Source organism: Plasmodium relictum, assembly GCF_900005765.1.
Source record: "Plasmodium relictum strain SGS1 genome assembly, chromosome: 2".
NCBI classification, from domain to species: domain Eukaryota; phylum Apicomplexa; class Aconoidasida; order Haemosporida; family Plasmodiidae; genus Plasmodium; species Plasmodium relictum.
This window is the reverse complement of record NC_041680.1, coordinates 592,359-609,883: the sequence shown is the minus strand read 5'-3', so window position 1 is coordinate 609,883 and position 17,525 is coordinate 592,359. Positions and strand designations below refer to the sequence as shown.

General features: G+C 18.5%; 5 protein-coding genes across 5 annotated transcripts; 2 read left to right on the top strand and 3 right to left on the bottom strand.

The window, feature by feature from the left end:
- Positions 1 to 734: 734 nt before the first annotated feature.
- Positions 735 to 1,584, bottom strand: SRP9 (signal recognition particle subunit SRP9, putative; the record flags this gene model as incomplete). Its single annotated transcript, XM_028679967.1, has 5 exons — positions 735 to 784; positions 873 to 993; positions 1,095 to 1,163; positions 1,286 to 1,356; positions 1,581 to 1,584. The coding sequence occupies 5 exons, from the start codon at positions 1,582 to 1,584 to the stop codon at positions 735 to 737; spliced, it is 315 nt and encodes a 104-aa protein (XP_028535634.1).
- A 549-nt stretch (positions 1,585 to 2,133) lies between these two features.
- Positions 2,134 to 4,508, top strand: PRELSG_0217300 (RNA-binding protein, putative; the record flags this gene model as incomplete). Its single annotated transcript, XM_028679966.1, has 8 exons — positions 2,134 to 3,213; positions 3,430 to 3,483; positions 3,588 to 3,632; positions 3,731 to 3,796; positions 3,912 to 4,004; positions 4,097 to 4,157; positions 4,258 to 4,304; positions 4,455 to 4,508. 8 exons carry the CDS (start codon positions 2,134 to 2,136, stop codon positions 4,506 to 4,508), a joined length of 1,500 nt encoding a protein of 499 aa, XP_028535633.1.
- A 22-nt stretch (positions 4,509 to 4,530) lies between these two features.
- Positions 4,531 to 6,043, bottom strand: PRELSG_0217200 (conserved Plasmodium protein, unknown function; the record flags this gene model as incomplete). Its single annotated transcript, XM_028679965.1, has 2 exons — positions 4,531 to 4,563; positions 4,928 to 6,043. The coding sequence occupies 2 exons, from the start codon at positions 6,041 to 6,043 to the stop codon at positions 4,531 to 4,533; spliced, it is 1,149 nt and encodes a 382-aa protein (XP_028535632.1).
- A 1,801-nt stretch (positions 6,044 to 7,844) lies between these two features.
- PRELSG_0217100 (alpha/beta hydrolase, putative) lies at positions 7,845 to 10,770 on the top strand (the record flags this gene model as incomplete). Its single annotated transcript, XM_028679964.1, has 4 exons — positions 7,845 to 7,895; positions 8,217 to 8,978; positions 9,081 to 9,181; positions 9,417 to 10,770. 4 exons carry the CDS (start codon positions 7,845 to 7,847, stop codon positions 10,768 to 10,770), a joined length of 2,268 nt encoding a protein of 755 aa, XP_028535631.1.
- A 331-nt stretch (positions 10,771 to 11,101) lies between these two features.
- Positions 11,102 to 17,140, bottom strand: PRELSG_0217000 (zinc finger, C3HC4 type, putative; the record flags this gene model as incomplete). Its single annotated transcript, XM_028679963.1, has 5 exons — positions 11,102 to 11,125; positions 11,269 to 11,350; positions 11,422 to 11,769; positions 11,941 to 12,205; positions 12,439 to 17,140. 5 exons carry the CDS (start codon positions 17,138 to 17,140, stop codon positions 11,102 to 11,104), a joined length of 5,421 nt encoding a protein of 1,806 aa, XP_028535630.1.
- Positions 17,141 to 17,525: the final 385 nt, after the last annotated feature.

Genomic DNA, 17,525 nt, shown 5'->3' with positions numbered 1-17,525 from the left:
ACTTTGTTAAAACACCGTAAAAAATTATTAATAATCTTAAAATTTTAAATTTTTATATTTTTTTTTTATTTATGTTTTCTATATTTCCCTATATAAAACATACCGTAATTTTACATACGCAAAAAATTTGGGAATGAAAAGAAAAAAGGTAGGAATAAATGATTAAATACGCATTTCACTTGACTTTTTATTTTATATATGTTATTTTACTAAAATAAATATTAAAAAAAAGTAAGAAATGAAAAATGTTATGTGGAATAGTATAGTCTAAATTTTGATAATTAAACCTTTTAATTTTGTGTTAATGATTATTTTATTTATTTAATTTTTTTTTTTTTTACTAATTAAAATGAAAAATTTGTATTTATTTATTTTTTTTTTTTAATTGAAATAACTATAATTTTGTTAATTTATTCTTAATTTTTGTAAAACTGAAATGAAAAAATAAATAATGAAAAAAACTATATAATAATCGTAATTATGTATATTGTTTTATCAAAATACATATTTATATTTTAGATTTTTTAAATTGTATTTTTCTTTTTCTTCAAATTCTAATAATATTTTTCTTCTACACACACAAAAAAAAAAAAGAAATTTAAAAATATAATAATAAAAAAAACAACCATATTTTTAACTTTGAATATTATATGTAATTAATTTTTTTTAATATTATATAAAAGGAAATAAGTACTTTACTGATTTAATTATAATTTGAAATTTTTTTTTTCTCTTTATTTAACTTTTTTCACTTTTTGATCATTAGACACTTTATCTATATTTTCTAAAAAAAAAATAAAAAATGAAAATACATTAAAATATACTATAATATTAAGAATATACACATATGCATTTTCTATATTTATTTTTACTATTAAGTTTTAGTTGTAATGTTTCGTTTTTATTTTCACTTGTTCCCCATATTAAAAAAAGAGAATTTAATTCTTCTACTTTTTTTAAGTTGTCATTTTTACTTAATCTATACATTATACTCTATATTAATTTAATAAAATATACATATATATATATATATATATATATATATACAATAAAGTAAAAAATATTATTTTTTAGTTATAGTGAATATATATTACATTTGTACTATCAGTGACTTTTAATATAATTGTATCAGTTGGCCTATGCAATTTTATAACATATCTTACCTAGAAAAAAAAAAGTTTACATTATTTTAATTATAAAGAATATTTAAATGTATACATTTTTAAAAAGTATCTATTTTTCAAGAATTTTTTATTATATTTATTTATTTTTTTTCTCTTATCACATCGTTAGGTGATTTTGATATAATAGTCCTGGTTGTATGAATAAAATCATTCCATGATATAGCATAAACCACTTTAAAAAAAAAAAAAAGAAATTAATGATAATATATATAAAACTAGTTATATTATTAATAAGAACTTATATATATTCTCAAGATATGTATTAAAAAGTTATAAACATTTTAATTTTATATCGATTCAGTTTTTCTTTATATTATCATAAAGGTGTTAAACGCGAAATATTTTATTGTTTCATATATATTTATTTTAGAATTTAAACTAAATAAAATATTAAACTCATTATTTTATCCTATTTTATTTTATTTTTTTATTTTCTAAAAAAATTGGTATATAAAATTCTCCCGTATTTTCATCATATATTTCAAATTTTTATATATTTTTTCTATTTTTTTAATAATTTTTATCTTTATTATTATTTAAAAAATGTCATAGATGTTTTTATTTACTATGAATATTACTTTTTTTGTTTTATCCCTTTTTTATTGATTATTTCAATTTATCCAGTAAATTTGCTTTACTACTTTTAATATATTGTGGTTAAAATTTAATTCAAACATTTAACAAATATCTTAAAATATATTAAATAATGTAACTCAAGATTATTATTTTAACTTTATTTCACAAATAAAAATATGAAAAATCACTTTTTTATATAAATATAATTAATATAAAAAAAAAAAAAAAAAAAATTGAATTTTTAGTTTAAAAAAAAAAAATTTTATTTTGCTTTCCCATTAGATTTACAAAATAAAAAATATTACAAAACTACAATTTTAAATTAAAAAATGAATTTTTAAATATAAGAAATAAATGAAATACACATTAAAATATGAAAGAAGCAAATGAAACAAAGCCTGAATTAAATAAAAATAATGATAATTTGCTCAATATTGAAAAGGAAAATGTATCAAATAATGAAAAAATGGATAAACAAAATAATTCAAATCAAACTAAGCAAGAAAAAAATTTAATACAAGATAAAAAATATTGTAATATAGAGAAAAATAAGAGTAAAGATGAATGGCTTATTTACTTAAATAATAATTCATATGGTCCTTACAATTTTGATGAAATAATTAAATTTTGGAATGAAAAAAGAATTAATATAATGACACCTATATATAAAAAAGGAGAAAATAATTGGAAATATATATTTAATGATGAAATATTAAAAAATTATATATATGGTAATAATGATAATAATAACGATATACCGAATTCTCAAAATAATTTTAATTTAATTAGTAAATGCAATGAAATCAACTCAAGTGAATATTCAAATAATAATTTAAAAAAAAATTTGAATGTTGATAAAATTAACGATAATAACAATAAAGATGAAATTACAAATGAAAAAATTGTACCAAGTACATTAGACTTAGAAAAATTAAGAAAAAAAGAAAAAAAAAAAAAGTATATGGAAAGAAAAAAAAAAAAAATTAAAGAAGGGTTATGCGATAGAAAAATTAAAAATAGTTCTGTTTATATAACTGGTTTACCTAAAGATGTAACTAAAGAAGAAATTCATAATGTATTTAAAAAAGCAGGAATAATAAAAATTGATGCAGAAAATACTGAACCCAAAATAAAAATATACTATGATGAAAATAATAATACAAAAGGAGATGCGTTAGTTACTTATGTTTATACTCAAAGCGTTGATATAGCCATTAAGTACTTTAATAATTTCTATTTTAGACAAGATTGTATGATTCATGTAGAAAAAGCTCAATTTAATAAAAAAAAAGAGGTGATTAAAATGTCGAAAGAAGAAATTTTAAAAAAAAAAAAAAAAATTATAGCTGCAAAACAAGAGCAATTAAGATTACAAAAATGGGAAGAATTCTACACTAGAACAAAAAAAAAAATAGTCATTTTTAGGAATGTTTTTTCATATGAAGATGCAATGGTAGATAATAAAAAAATAATTATATATATATATATAAAGAAAAATTGCCACTGTTAAGAAAATATTCAATTACATAAAAAAAAAATATATTCTTTTTTATTTATGATTTAATATACATAAAGGTTACATTTAAAACATTTATGTAGTAAATATTATTTATTTATTCATTTTTATTTTATTTAATTTTTTTTTTTCTATTTGTTTTCCTAAAAATAGAAATACGATGAAGGAGATCCATTTTATGATTTTATAAGAAATTTGATTGAAACGGTATTCATTAAACCTTTAAAATACTTATAAAAATATTAATCGTAATATTTTCAATTTTTTATATATTTTTTGTCTTTTTTTTTTTTTTTTAAAATTTTTCTTAGGAAATAAAAAAATATGTTCCTGTACATAAAGTTTACCCAATAGCAGTATAATATGTGAAAATTAAATAAATGAAAAGATTAAAAAAAAAAATTAAATGAAAATTTTTCTTTATAATTTTTATTTTTTTTCTTATTAATGCAAGAAACATCCTAATGGAATTGTTTGTGTTAAGTTTAAAGGAGTAGAAGAAGCAGAAATGATAGTATCTGTAATTGCTTTTTCTTAAAATAATATAAGAAATATACATATTTTTAAATTAAGATAATAATAAAATTATAGAGAGAAAAACTATTTATACAAAAATAAAAAAAATTTTTTTACAGTGTTTTAAAGACATTGTTCTAAATGACAAAAAACTAGAGGTATACTTTTATGATGGAAAGCAAGATCTGAAAGCTCAATGCTTAACTGCGGGGGTATATACGAAAATCTTTTAAGAATATAACTATAATTATTTAAATTTTATTATCATTATGATAAATATATATTTTTTTTTCGCTTTATACAGAAAAATAAAAAATTAAATGTAGAAAGTGCTTCTGAAAATAAATGTTCAAATATGAATACTGGTATTATATCTTTTTTTTATTTTATATTCTTATGTATATATATATATATATATATATTTATTAGAAAATATAACTTTATTTTTTCTTATATAAATCATAGATGATAATCATCCTATTTTAATGAATCCAAGCTTGAAATCTTTTCATGTAAGAAACTAAATAAATTAAAAAAATATTATATATATAATAACAAAAAAAAAAAAAAATAAAAAAGAAAGCAACTTACATATACAAGAACATTTAAAAATAATCTATTTATTATTTTTTTTTTTTTTTTTTTATATCATTTATTTATAGGAATGGATCGATAATCAAAGTGAAGATGAAGAACATGAAATAAAGATAGAATAAAAGAAAGTATTTTTTTCTTTTTTTAAAATGGTCCATTCATAGATTTCTCTTTTAACTGCAAAAAGAAAAAAAAATATATATAAGTAAATGAGAAATATGAATAATGCACAAGTAATATTTATGTAGTTAAAGTATTTGAATGCATATATTTTGAACTTGTATATAAAAAAGTACTTAATATTATACTAAATTTTATAATTATGTGATATCATAAGTAAAAATATATAAGTTATTAAATTAAGACATACATTTAAAATACATAATATGTATAACATATAAATATATGTGTATTTAGATAGAATTTTAAACATAATGCTTTGTGCTATTACTACTGATTGTTTTTATTTATTTTTATTGTTCAATTATTTTATTTTATTTTATTCTTTTTTTTTTTTTTTTAAATACAATTTCTATATTACATTTGTCATGATCAAAGAGAAAATGTCATTGGATGGCTTTTCAAAATAAGAATTAAATATATCTTTTAAATGTTTAAAACAATTTTTATCGTAATTATTATTTATGGAATCAAAATCCATTACATTATAAAAAGTATTTTCATCTTTTCCTGTTAAGATATGATTTATATTAAATATATTTTTCCCCTCTCCTAATACTCTATAAGCTGTTGAAATACCAAGAAATTTCCATTTTTTTAATCCCAAAAATGCATCAATTTTTTTTTTATCTTTTTTAAATTCTGGTATTTTTTTTTCTAAAATTGATATTATGTCTTTTACTTCATTCCCATTCTTATCATAAATTTTTACATTAGATGGAATCAATGAGCTTTCTTCTACTGTATCATTATTAGCTAAAAATAAATTTCCAAATATTTGACAAGGTCTTAAACGAATACTATTATCATTTATAGCGTTTATTGCTGATATAAATAAATAACCTTGTAATATAATCATATATTTACTATTCATTTTATTTACAATTTTTACTGTGCATTCATATATATTTTTGCTTATTAATTCATTGGACCAATAGGCATATGTTGAACTAGAAGCTGAATAAATTTGTTCATAGTTATAAACAAATAAAGGTAAAGGGTATAATCTTTCTCCTCTTAATATATTAAGATCATTATCATCAGAGTTTTCCCCATTTTTATCATCAGTTATTTGAAAATCATCTGAATTATCTAATTTATAATCTTTATCCAATTCATAATCTTTTGGACTTTCAAATTTTGTATCCATTATATATATAGGAAGATAAAACTTCCATACTCCCTGAATGTCTTTGATAACACTTTTTAATTGTTCCTCCCCACTATCTTCAATAACTTTTTTTTTATTGTTATTTGTTTCATTAAAAAATGATAAATATAATTTACCCTTGAAATTTCTTTGAATTTCACATTTTTTTAAAATAAATTTCTTTCTTTTTGCCACATTATAAGTAATATTACAATTTTTTAAATTATTATTTGATACATTTGTACTTAAACGAAAAGAATTTATTTTTTTAAAATTCCATAAAATTATTTCACATAAAACAGTGACAAGTAGTATCAAGCGAATCATATTTTTTAAAAATACATTTTAAAAAGAATATATATTTTTGAAAAAAATTCGATAATTATTAAAATTATTTAAAAAAGTGCATATTTACCTTTTTTTTTTTTTTCTTTTAAAAAAATATTTTTTTAAATTTAAAATTATGGAAAAGCATAATTAAGAAAATATATTTATATATATTTTTTTTTTCTTAATTTAATAATCTTTTAATTAATAAATTTATTTATTCTCAAATATAAGTCGAGCTTATCAAATAAATCTGTGTTTACAATACTTTTTTACATTGTAAGATAATAGAAAATACACTTCTTAAATAGATAATTCATTCATAGTTTTTTTTTTTTTTTTTAGTATGTTAGTGAATTTTATACTAATGTGAACAGTACATTTCATATATTTTAATTTTTTTTTCATATTAAATTTTTTATAAAATAATGTGTAGAATTATAATGTAGCATTTACAATAATAATCTTTTTTTTTTTGTATTCTAATTACCCTCTAACATTTAAATAATTCTGTATCCTAAAATTACATATTCTTGAAATTATATTTTTTTAATGATAAAACATTTAAATTGTTTAAACTCCCTTATATTTTTTTCTATATTTCTCTTAATGGTTGATGGCTGATTTTTAAATAGTATTATATAAAAGAGCATTTCACTGCTTAAATTTCTTCATTTTTTAATACTAATAATATATTTATATATATATATATATATATATGTTTTGTGGATTTTTTTTTTATGATCTTTGTAACATAGATAAATTTCTTTTTTTTTTTTTTAATATTAAATGATTCTTTTAATTTCAAGATAACAAGGAATAAGCCTTCAGTAAAGTAGAATTTGAAGATAAAGAAAAAAAAATATAAGTATTACAATAAAAGTTATATATAATTATATATGAAGAAGTTTAATTATAGTATCTTATTTTATAATACAAATTTGAAAAGAAAAAAAAAAAAGAGAATTTCTCAATAGTTAATTTTTTATTTTTCTTTTTGTTATATAACATCAAAATATAGAAAGAAAAACATAAATATTTTTATATAGAAAAACATAAATTTAAAAATTAAAAAGGAAAAATTTATAAAATTTTTTTTTTTTTTATGCATTATAATTAAAAAGAAATAACTCAATTTTTTCTTTCATATTTATTAGCAAATTTTCCATTTGGAATAAATGAAGTTGTAAGATATGATTTTCAGGAATGATCTAATAATTGTTGTAAAAAAAAAAAAAAAAATTATTAAATTTATAAAAGAAAAAATGGCATTTTAATCGTTATATTCTTCTTTTTTTTTTTTTAAATTTTTTTAATGTATCTTAAAAAAAGTAAATTTTAATATTTTTCTTTTTTCAATGATGAATACAAAAAAAAAATTTATTAATGCATGCACACAACAAAAAAAAAAAGAAAAAAACCTGTACACGATTTTCAAAGACAAATTTCTTCTTAAGAAAAAAAAAAAAAAATAAAAAGTAGCTACTTTAATAAAATAATAATGATATTTAACTTATTTTAGAAACATTATTTTCATATTAATCTAAAGATAAATTACATATTTTACACTTATTCAAATATTGTGTTTAATATTCAAGGTTTGCAACAAAGCAAAAAAACTATAATGAATTAATAAAAATAACATAACAAGTACCAACATTTAAAATGAATACTAATTTGTTGTAATTTTGTTTTATTTTTTTAATAACTATTTATGTTCTTAATTTTTTCTGATCTAATTATTGAAATATATAAATACTTTTTTTTTTTTTTTTTAAAACAACATAAATAACAATCAAATATGGGCAACTCATTGTCAAATACAGCTTTGTTTCGCCCTACGGAGCCAAGTGTTTGTTATAAAAAAGAAAAAAAAATTTTTTTAATTTACAAATGCTAATATAATCTTGATACTCTTAATTTATATATATTTTATACAAGGGAAATAGTTAACACTTTAATAAAAAAAAAAAAAATTTATAGACTTAAAAGATATTTTATATATAGTATTATATTAATTTTTCTTGTAAAAAAAAAATATATAAAATTAATATATATTTATAAATAAACATTTAAAAGAATAGAAGAATGTATAGATAAAAAAAAATTATATAAAATATTTGAAAAATAATAAAATACACAATAAAAATATTTAATCTTTTTTTTTTTTTAGTATGATGAAGATTTAAAAGATTTAGTATTCATCCCTGAATTATTGGGAATAGATGTAAATAAATTTTGGAATGATGAAACATTTGAAATATTTAACAAAGAAGAGAACATAAAATCATTAAAGAATAAAAAATTTCCTGCTTTGTTTTTATATTTTTCTAAAGAATTAAAAACTAAGCATACAATAATATATTTTCATAGCAACTCATGCGACTTAGGACAAATATATGAAGAGTTATTGCACTTGCAAGGTCATTTACATGCTAATATTTTAGCTATAGAATATGTAGGATTTGGTCTTTGTTATTTAGAAGGTTCATCAAACCAATACAATATTAATAGAAGAGCATTAGCAGCATATAACTTTTTGATAAACCTAAATATGAAAAGTGAAAATATTTTATTATTTGGCAGATCAATAGGAACTGGTGTAGCAACAAAATTAGTGTACAATTTAAAACTGCTTGGAAAAAATGTAGGAGGAATTATTTTACATGCTCCATTTATCTCAATAGAAAAATTAGTTGAGGATTATTTCTCTTATTCTTCTTATTTTATTGAAAATATTTATGATAATTTCAAAAATTTGCAAATAATTAGTAACAACAATGACTCAGATATTCCCCTATTGCTAATACATGGAAAGGAAGATGAAATAATAGGAGTATCCCATTCTGAATTTTTGATGAAAAATTTAAATAATAAGTATAAAAATGCTTCCTATCCAAATGATTCTTATCATAATTATTACTATGTAATTGATGTAAGTTTCCTACAATCATTTTAGTACATTCAAATATAAATAATGCTTTAATTTTTTTTTTTTTTTTATGTATATATACTTAAATTTCCTTTCCTTATATAGGATCTTGGGATACCTATCAAAACATTTTTAGAGACATCAAGTAAATCTCAATATCAAAAAAGCATTGATATTGTTATACCTAAAGTCTTCTTACAAAAAGAGTATTATAATAATAATTATAAAATAATTGTGTGTATATGTTAATTCTGTATTTCATATCTTTTTTTATATAAATCATAGAAAGAATCCTTGTTTATTATATAAAAATAATAATAAAAAATAAAAAATTAATACACATTTTATAAAAGTATATATATTGAATATGTTTATATCATTTTTTTCAGTATATATATATATATTTTGTGTTTTATAATTATTTCATATTTTTTTTTTTAGAACTACAAAAGAGATAATTAATCATTTAAATGAAAATACGACTGAAGAAAAATTGGAAAAAAAAATAAAAATTTCTGATGATATATTATTATCACAACATATAAAGGGAGGAGAAAAAAAAACAGTTTCTATAATAAAAGATGATAAAAATAACAGTGGTTCATCAGTAAAAAGAAGTCATATGGGAGAAAGTTCAAAGAAAAATAAGACAAAAAATAATAAAGAAAAATCTATAAATAAATCAGAAAAAAAAAATATAGGTATTTCATTAAGTGGACCATATAAAGAAAAAAATAGAACAAGGAACCAACAAAAGGACTCTAATCAAAAAATTTTGAAAAGTGAAATCCCAAAACTAAAAAAAGATAATGAATTAAATTATAAAAGCATGTTATTTTCAGCAAATGATAAGAACCTAACGACAAACATAAAAAAAGAAAGAAAACTTGATATTTTAAGCAGCACATTACCAAAAAATACTGTACAAGAAAAAGACAAGGCAAAAGATAGTGATAGCACCTTTAAAGAAAAAATAAAAAATGAAAAAAGAAAAGTAGATATAATAGAATATACAATATCTTCAAGAATACAAATAAGAAATAAAAATGATCACATAGAAAATGAATGCAAAATAGAAAAATATGAAGAAAAAAGAGAAAATAGATTTACAAAGAAAGATAAAGAATTAAATAGTGAAGAAGAAAATACTAACGAAATGTATATAAATAAACAATATTTTGATGAAATGTATGTAAACGAAGAATATCTTGAAAAGGATGTTACAAAAAAAAATGATATTAAAAAAATGTATGAGAAAGAAGGAAATATTGAAGAAATATTCGAAACAGAAGAAAATAATATGGAGGAATTTGAAAAAAAAAATAGAGATATGGAATATAAAAATGTAAAAAAATATGAAAAAGAAGAAAATGAAGAATATGATTCTCAGAAAGAAGGAAGTAAGGAATATGGGTATGAAAAAGAGGAAGGTGAGAAGTATGAATATGAAAAAGAAGGAAATGAAGAATATGAATATAAAAAAGAAGGAAATAAAGAACAAAATTATAAAAAAGAAGAAAATAAGGAAGATTATGGAATAAACACAAATATTGAGAATGAGAAAATATATGAAATGGAAAAAGATAGTGATATAAAATATAAAAAGGATAAAAATAAAATTGAAGAAAAGAGAGAAGATAGTGAAGCACAAGAAGATGGAGAAAATGAAAATTTCAATATTAACAATTATAAAGTGAAAGATTTCAAATACTATCTAAAAAATAATATTATTAACAAAGAAAAAATAGGATGCTTTATGAACAAAGTAATTAATAATTTAAATGGGAAAAATTAAAATCCTTTAGTATTCTATTTTTTTTTTTTTTTTAGAAATATATTTCTATGTAGATTTTATGTTTTAAAAGCTCATAAACTTTTTTCTTCAATACATTATTTATTTAATGTAATATTTTTTTTTATAAATTTTTTCAATATTAAAAAAAAAAAAATAGAATACTATATATCTAAAAATAGTTTGAAATAAGAATTTTTTTATACATGACAATTTTAAATTATAATTTCATTTTAATTATCAAATATTTATGCTAAAGAATATAATAAAATGAGTAAACTGTGTTTACGCTATTTTTTATAAACCCAAGCACAAAATATAATAAAAAAAAAATTTAACTAAAGTATAAAGGAATAATCTAAAAAAAAAAAATATATATATATATATATATATATATATATATATATATATATATATATATATATATATATATGCATAAAAACATGTGCAAAATTAGGGATAAATATATGTAAAAGTAAAAAAAATCTTATATTTATTTACCTCTAATATGTGTAAATATTGAGGGCACATAGGACATTTACATTGCCTCGATCTTTGTGCATGAATTTTATCTACGCAATTTCTAAAAAAAAAAAAAAAATTAAATATGTATGTAGGTTTTAAAAAAAATCAAATATTTTATTAAAAGATTACTTGCAAATAGCATGGCCACACGTAAGTAAGTATGGAGGGTTATCTTTCGATGATATATCTCTGCTAATTGGGCAAGTAAATGATGAGTGAAAGAAAAAGCATCCACTTAAATCAACTTCTATAGCTAATGAATTAGAAAAAAAAACTCCATTTTCTTTTTTCATACTATTATTTTTTTCCTTTTCTATTTTATCAATAGACTTATCTGAACTTTTTAAACTCGTGTTATTTAATGTAGAATTATTCTTAGCTTCTTCTAGTCTTTTATTATTTTCTTTTAAAATAGCATGAGCTTCTATTAACTTTTTTGAACTTATTAGTCCACCACATACTAAAATCGATAAAGGACTAAAAAATAAAATAAATAAAATAATGTTTAAAAAATTCAAAAAGCATGTAACGGTTCAATAGACGTACGATTATATTGAAAAAAAAAATACTCTTTAATTTAATAGTTGTATATGTAATTCAGTTATCGATATATAATTCACTTTATTTTATTTAATTCTTTTTTCTAACCTTTCTAGATGAATAAAAATTTTTTTTTCTTTTTCCTTTCCTTTTTTCATTTCTCTGTCTTCATAATTTTCACTTTTTGTTTTTTTAAGATTTTTTTGTTTTTTCTCTCCTTTTCCCACTTCTTTTTTTTCTTTTTTATTAAATTTTTCACAATTTTTTTTATTATGTTTACTTTTTTCCTTATCTATTTTTTTTTTGTCTTTTTTCTTTTTATTACCTTCGCTACCACTGCTATCACTATTTCTTCTACAAAATTCTTTTTTAACTTTAGAGAAAAATGTAAAAAATAATGTGGTAATATTACGAAATTAAAAAAAAAAAAATACACATGAATATATATAAAATAATAATAAATAAAATAATTAAAATAAATGTATCCACATATATATTTTTTTTTTTTTTTTTAAATGAAATTATAAAAAAAAAAGATAAAAAAAAATAATGAATATACATTAAAATTATTTGTTTTATTTGAAAATACAAAGGTTATTTATTTACCTGTAGATAAAGATTTTATGTTTTTGCTTATTCTAAAATCTTCTTTTTTATTTTTTTTTGATTTAAAATCACTACCTTCATTTTTATTTCTTTTCATTTGAACTTCCGTAATCTTTTCTTCTAATAAAGAATTAGAATCATATCTTCTTTTTTTAAAATTTTTTTTATAAGATCCATAAAAAACTCCTTTTTTTTCTTTTTTAAATTTTATTTCAGCATCATCATTAATTTTATCTTTTTCGTCTTTTTTTTCCTTGTATATTACGCTTTCATTATTTTCATTTACTTTATCTACTTCTTCTTTACCTTTTACATTCACTTCATTTTTATTATTTTTATCTATTTTATCTTTAATTTCCTTCTCATGCTCCATTATATCTATTTTATTTTCATCTTTTTCATTTTTATCTTTTCTATCCATCTCACTTTTTTCCTTTTTATTTATTTCGTTTTCGTTTTTTTCTTCAGTTTCATCTTTTTCATTTTTTAATATAAAATTATTAATTTTCTTATCTTTTTGATCCACTTCTATGCATATTTCGTTATTAATCTTCTTATCTGTTTCATTCATATCTTTTTTAAATGTATTTTCCTTTATTGATTTATCAAATTCTTTCTCTCCTTCAACAAGCTTTTCTTTATCTTTTTTATCTAATTTATTTTCACAATTTTCTTTTGTGTACATTTCTTTTTTGTCTAATTCTATTTTTCCTTCGTTCTCTCCCTTATTCTCAATTTCCTTATTTTCCTTTTCTTTCTCAGTGTTTTCTTCCTTTTTAATTTTCATTATATCCTTCATATCTACTTCTTTATTAACTTTTTTATTTTCTGGAATATTATTCTTATCTTTTGATTTTGATGGTATATCTTCATTTTCGCGCTGTTTATCATCAGATTTTTTAAGAAATAAATTTTTTTTTGTTAATTTAATAAATTCTTCTAAACCAAAACATTCTAAAGAATGAGAAATAGAAGGTTTTACAATGGATATGAATTTATTATTTTTTTTACTAGCACATTTAAATTTTAATTTGCTCCTTTTATTGTTTTTTTTTTTTTTAATATAATCATCTATATTATCGTCATTATCTGTTTCCTCTTTTTCATTTTTTGAAAATTCTTTTTCCTTTTTTTTCTTATTTACTCTACTGTTCCTTTTTTTTTTTTTTTTTTTTTCACCATCATTACTTTCGTTATTTTTTTCTCTTTTTCTTAATCTATTTCTTGGCTTAATTTTTTTTGATTTCCATTTTAAGCATATTCTCCTAAATTCTGAATCATTTTTATTGTTTGCTAGTGTATTGCGTAAAGTTAATATATCTCTAGTAGTCAAAGCATGTGTTAATAAAATTCTACTAACATCAATTGATGTTTTAGTTAATCTAGTATTTTTCGCAGCTAATACTGCTCTATTATATGCTTGTATATGTTTTGTGTTTAATAAAGCTGTCATTGTATTTTTTTTTAAGTAATCTTCTTTTATTAAATCAAATTCTTCTTTTACCTTGTTAATCTTCTTTTTCAAATTTTCTTCGTAACTAGAATCATTGAAAAAATTATTTTCACTTGAAGAATCTGAAGATTTATTTGAACTGATTGATTTATCACTATAAAAACTATTACATGAGTATTCATTAGTTTCTTCATTAATATCTTTCAAATTAATATATTCATAATCTTCATTTTTTTTATGTTTTTTTAACACACTACTAATATATTCTGCTACTGCTGCTTTTTCTTTTAACTCCTCATTCTTCTTTGTCTCTTTCATTTCGAAATTTTCATTATTATCTTTATTTGATTCATTTTTTTCGTTTTTTTTTTTTTTATCTAATAATATATCATTAAGATTCTCTTCCTTTGACAAAAGATCATTTTTTTCATTCATTTTTTCATTTTTACATAAATGACTTAAAAATTTACATTTAGGAAATTTTCTTTTAAGCATGTTAGATTTTCTAATAAAGCAAGAATTATTTAAATGATTAAATGAGTTAAGATTAATATTACAAGAACTATTATTATGAATAGAGTTATTATAAAAATTGTTATTGTAAATATTTTCATTGTATATACTATTATTTACATTTATATAATTTGTGTTATAACCACTATTTAAATTTTGAATTAGATTATTATATATTTTAGTATCGTTATTATCATAAAATTGTGCTGCTTTATTTAATATTTTATAAGTTATATAAGAATTGTCATTTTGATAAAATTGGATGAATTCATTTTCACTTAGTTCATATAAGTAAATTGGTTCTGTTCTTTTATAGTATGTATTATTAGAATAGTCTACACCTTTATTAAGTTTTATATCTTTTTTCATCAATTTTTTTATATCATTTTGAGATTCAACAATCTCTGAAAATACATCTTTTGTGCAATTAAAAACATGTTTATACCATCCTTTATTTAGCTTTTCTTCATTTTTATTTTTACTTTTACTGTTCTTATGATTAAGTTTTACTTTAGGTAATACTAAATTATTATTGTTTATATAGCTATCATTAGAAACAGCATAATAAAAAGGATTTTTTTTTATTTTTTCCTTTTCTATTAACTGATTTATATTATTTTCCATATATGTTTCACACAAGGGAGTAAAATTTTCTTCATTTAAATTATTATTATAAAAATTTTCAGAAATTACATTAGTATATTTTTCTTTATATATATTATTATGAATTAACGGTATTTTATTACGATTTATTTTTATGTTTAATGCATATTCTTTCTGGTACATGCTATATATAGAATCTATTTTTTTCTTTTTTTTCTTTTTTTTTTTCTGTTTTATTGTTTCATTATTTTTTTTAATTTTTCTTTTCAAAATATTTTCATCTTTTTTTAATCTTTTTTTTATTATTTTTTTTTTTTTTGTTAGTCTTTTTTTTTCCACTTTACATGAAATAAATGAAGAGGATCTATTATGATTATTATTGCTCTTTCTTCTTTTTCTTAAAATCTTAACACCTCTTTTATTTGTATTATAGTTTGTTAAATCAATATCATCACCGTTAGTTTCATTTTTTTGATTTTTATTCAATGAATTTTTTTTTTCTTTCATGAATTTTTTTTTGTTATCACATTTTTTCCTTTTGTGTGTCACCTTACTATTCTTTGGAAATTTTTTTATTAAATCTTTATTGAAATCTATACTCTTTTCCTTACCAACTTTTTTTTTATCCTTTTTCATTTTCATTTTATTATGCAAATTAATAACTATGCCTTCTTCATTAAAAGCTCTCTTAAAATAATTAAAAATTTTTGAATTGACATTAGAAAGCATATTTTTAAAAAAGTAGTTATCAACTCCTATACATATAAATGTACTTAATCTTGATATATGCGATTTATTTTCTTTAAAGTTTATCATAAGATCTCTTAAAACACTTAATGCTTTTTCTTTGTCATTCTTAGAATATATTAAGTAATTAATACAATGTAATAAATATATTAACTCAGAATATTTTTTTTTTATTTCTTCACTGCAGTTATTATACCATTTAATACATTTATCTACTTTAAATTTTTTTAAATCATATAAAATTATGTGTAACTCTTTATATCCATCAAATAATTCTTTTTCAATTAATGCATGCTCAAATTTTATGTCTTCTGGAATTTTTTCAAATTCTATTTTTCTTATATATTCTTGTTTTAACTTTGAAAATATACTTTCTTTATTGTTTATATTCATATTACTTGTACTTATGTTGTTTAAAAGAATTGAATGCTTATCTCCGTTGTACTTATTATTTACAATATAATAATTTATATCTTTTTCTTTATCATTATATATATAATTATTATAAATTGTTAAAACATTATTTTTATTTCCTTGATTATTATCTCCCTTATTTTCAAAAATTTCATCTTTAGAATTCTTGTTATTGTTAAACTCTTCTTCATTTATAGAATTTTTTATTTTTGCTTCCTCTTTTTTTTTCTTATTAGAGGATGAACATAAATTATTAACTAAAAGTTTTTCACTAAAAGAGTTTGGTTTATTTAGCAAAAAATCTTTATTATTTGTATTACTTTCGCTTTTATTTCTTAAAGAATTACTATCTTTACTTATTACATTATTTGATTTATTGATATAATTGTTGTTTAATTGATCAATATTATATGCACTTTTTTCTATATTTTTTTTTTTCTTCTTTAAAATTTCATTATTTAATACATAATACATAAAAAAGTCTCCTTTTTGCAAAAAATGTAATAGAATTAATCTAAGAATAACATTCTTTTTTATGTAGACATTTTTGAATATTTCAGGAGCTTCATGTTTTATTAAAGATATTATACCTTTATATGATAACAGCAATATATTATAAAATTTCTTATTTTCTTCATTTATTTTTTCTGTTATTTTTAAATTTTTAACATCTTTTATTAATTCTTTGATATAGATACTATTTTTATTATCATTTTTATTCAGTTTACTATTTTTGCTTGCTATATTATCATTAAGATTGATATTTTCATCTTTTATATCCTTTCCCTTTTTTTTTTCTTCTAAATTTTTTTTTGCTTTTTCAACATTTTCTATTAATTTATTTATACTATCTATATAAAAGTCAAATGTTTCATTTTGTTTTATTTTAAACGCTTTTATTTCAGTTTCTACTTCTTTAAAATCTAGATTTTTAGAGTAATTATTTTCCATTAAATAATTTTCATTAACCATGTTCTTCCTTTTATCTATATATATGTATATTCCTTATTTTAAATAAGATTAAAACATATAAATAGCAATATTAACTTAAAAAAAAAATAAGTCGGTAAATTACATTTGAAAAAAAAAAGAAGAAATTGTCAAATTAATTACAAAAAAAAAAAAAAAAAATATAATTGTTAATGGGATATATTATTTCATTTACATGAAATGTGCTTGATTCACATTTTATATTTTCCTTTTTTTTTTATTTTTTTTTTCTAATATATATAATAATATATTTTATGGACAATAATAATTGAGGTCATTTATTTTTATATAGATGTTATTGTCTCGTTAAAACTTTTTATCGAAACCTTAATATATATTTATTTTTATATATTGTTAAAATAAAAAA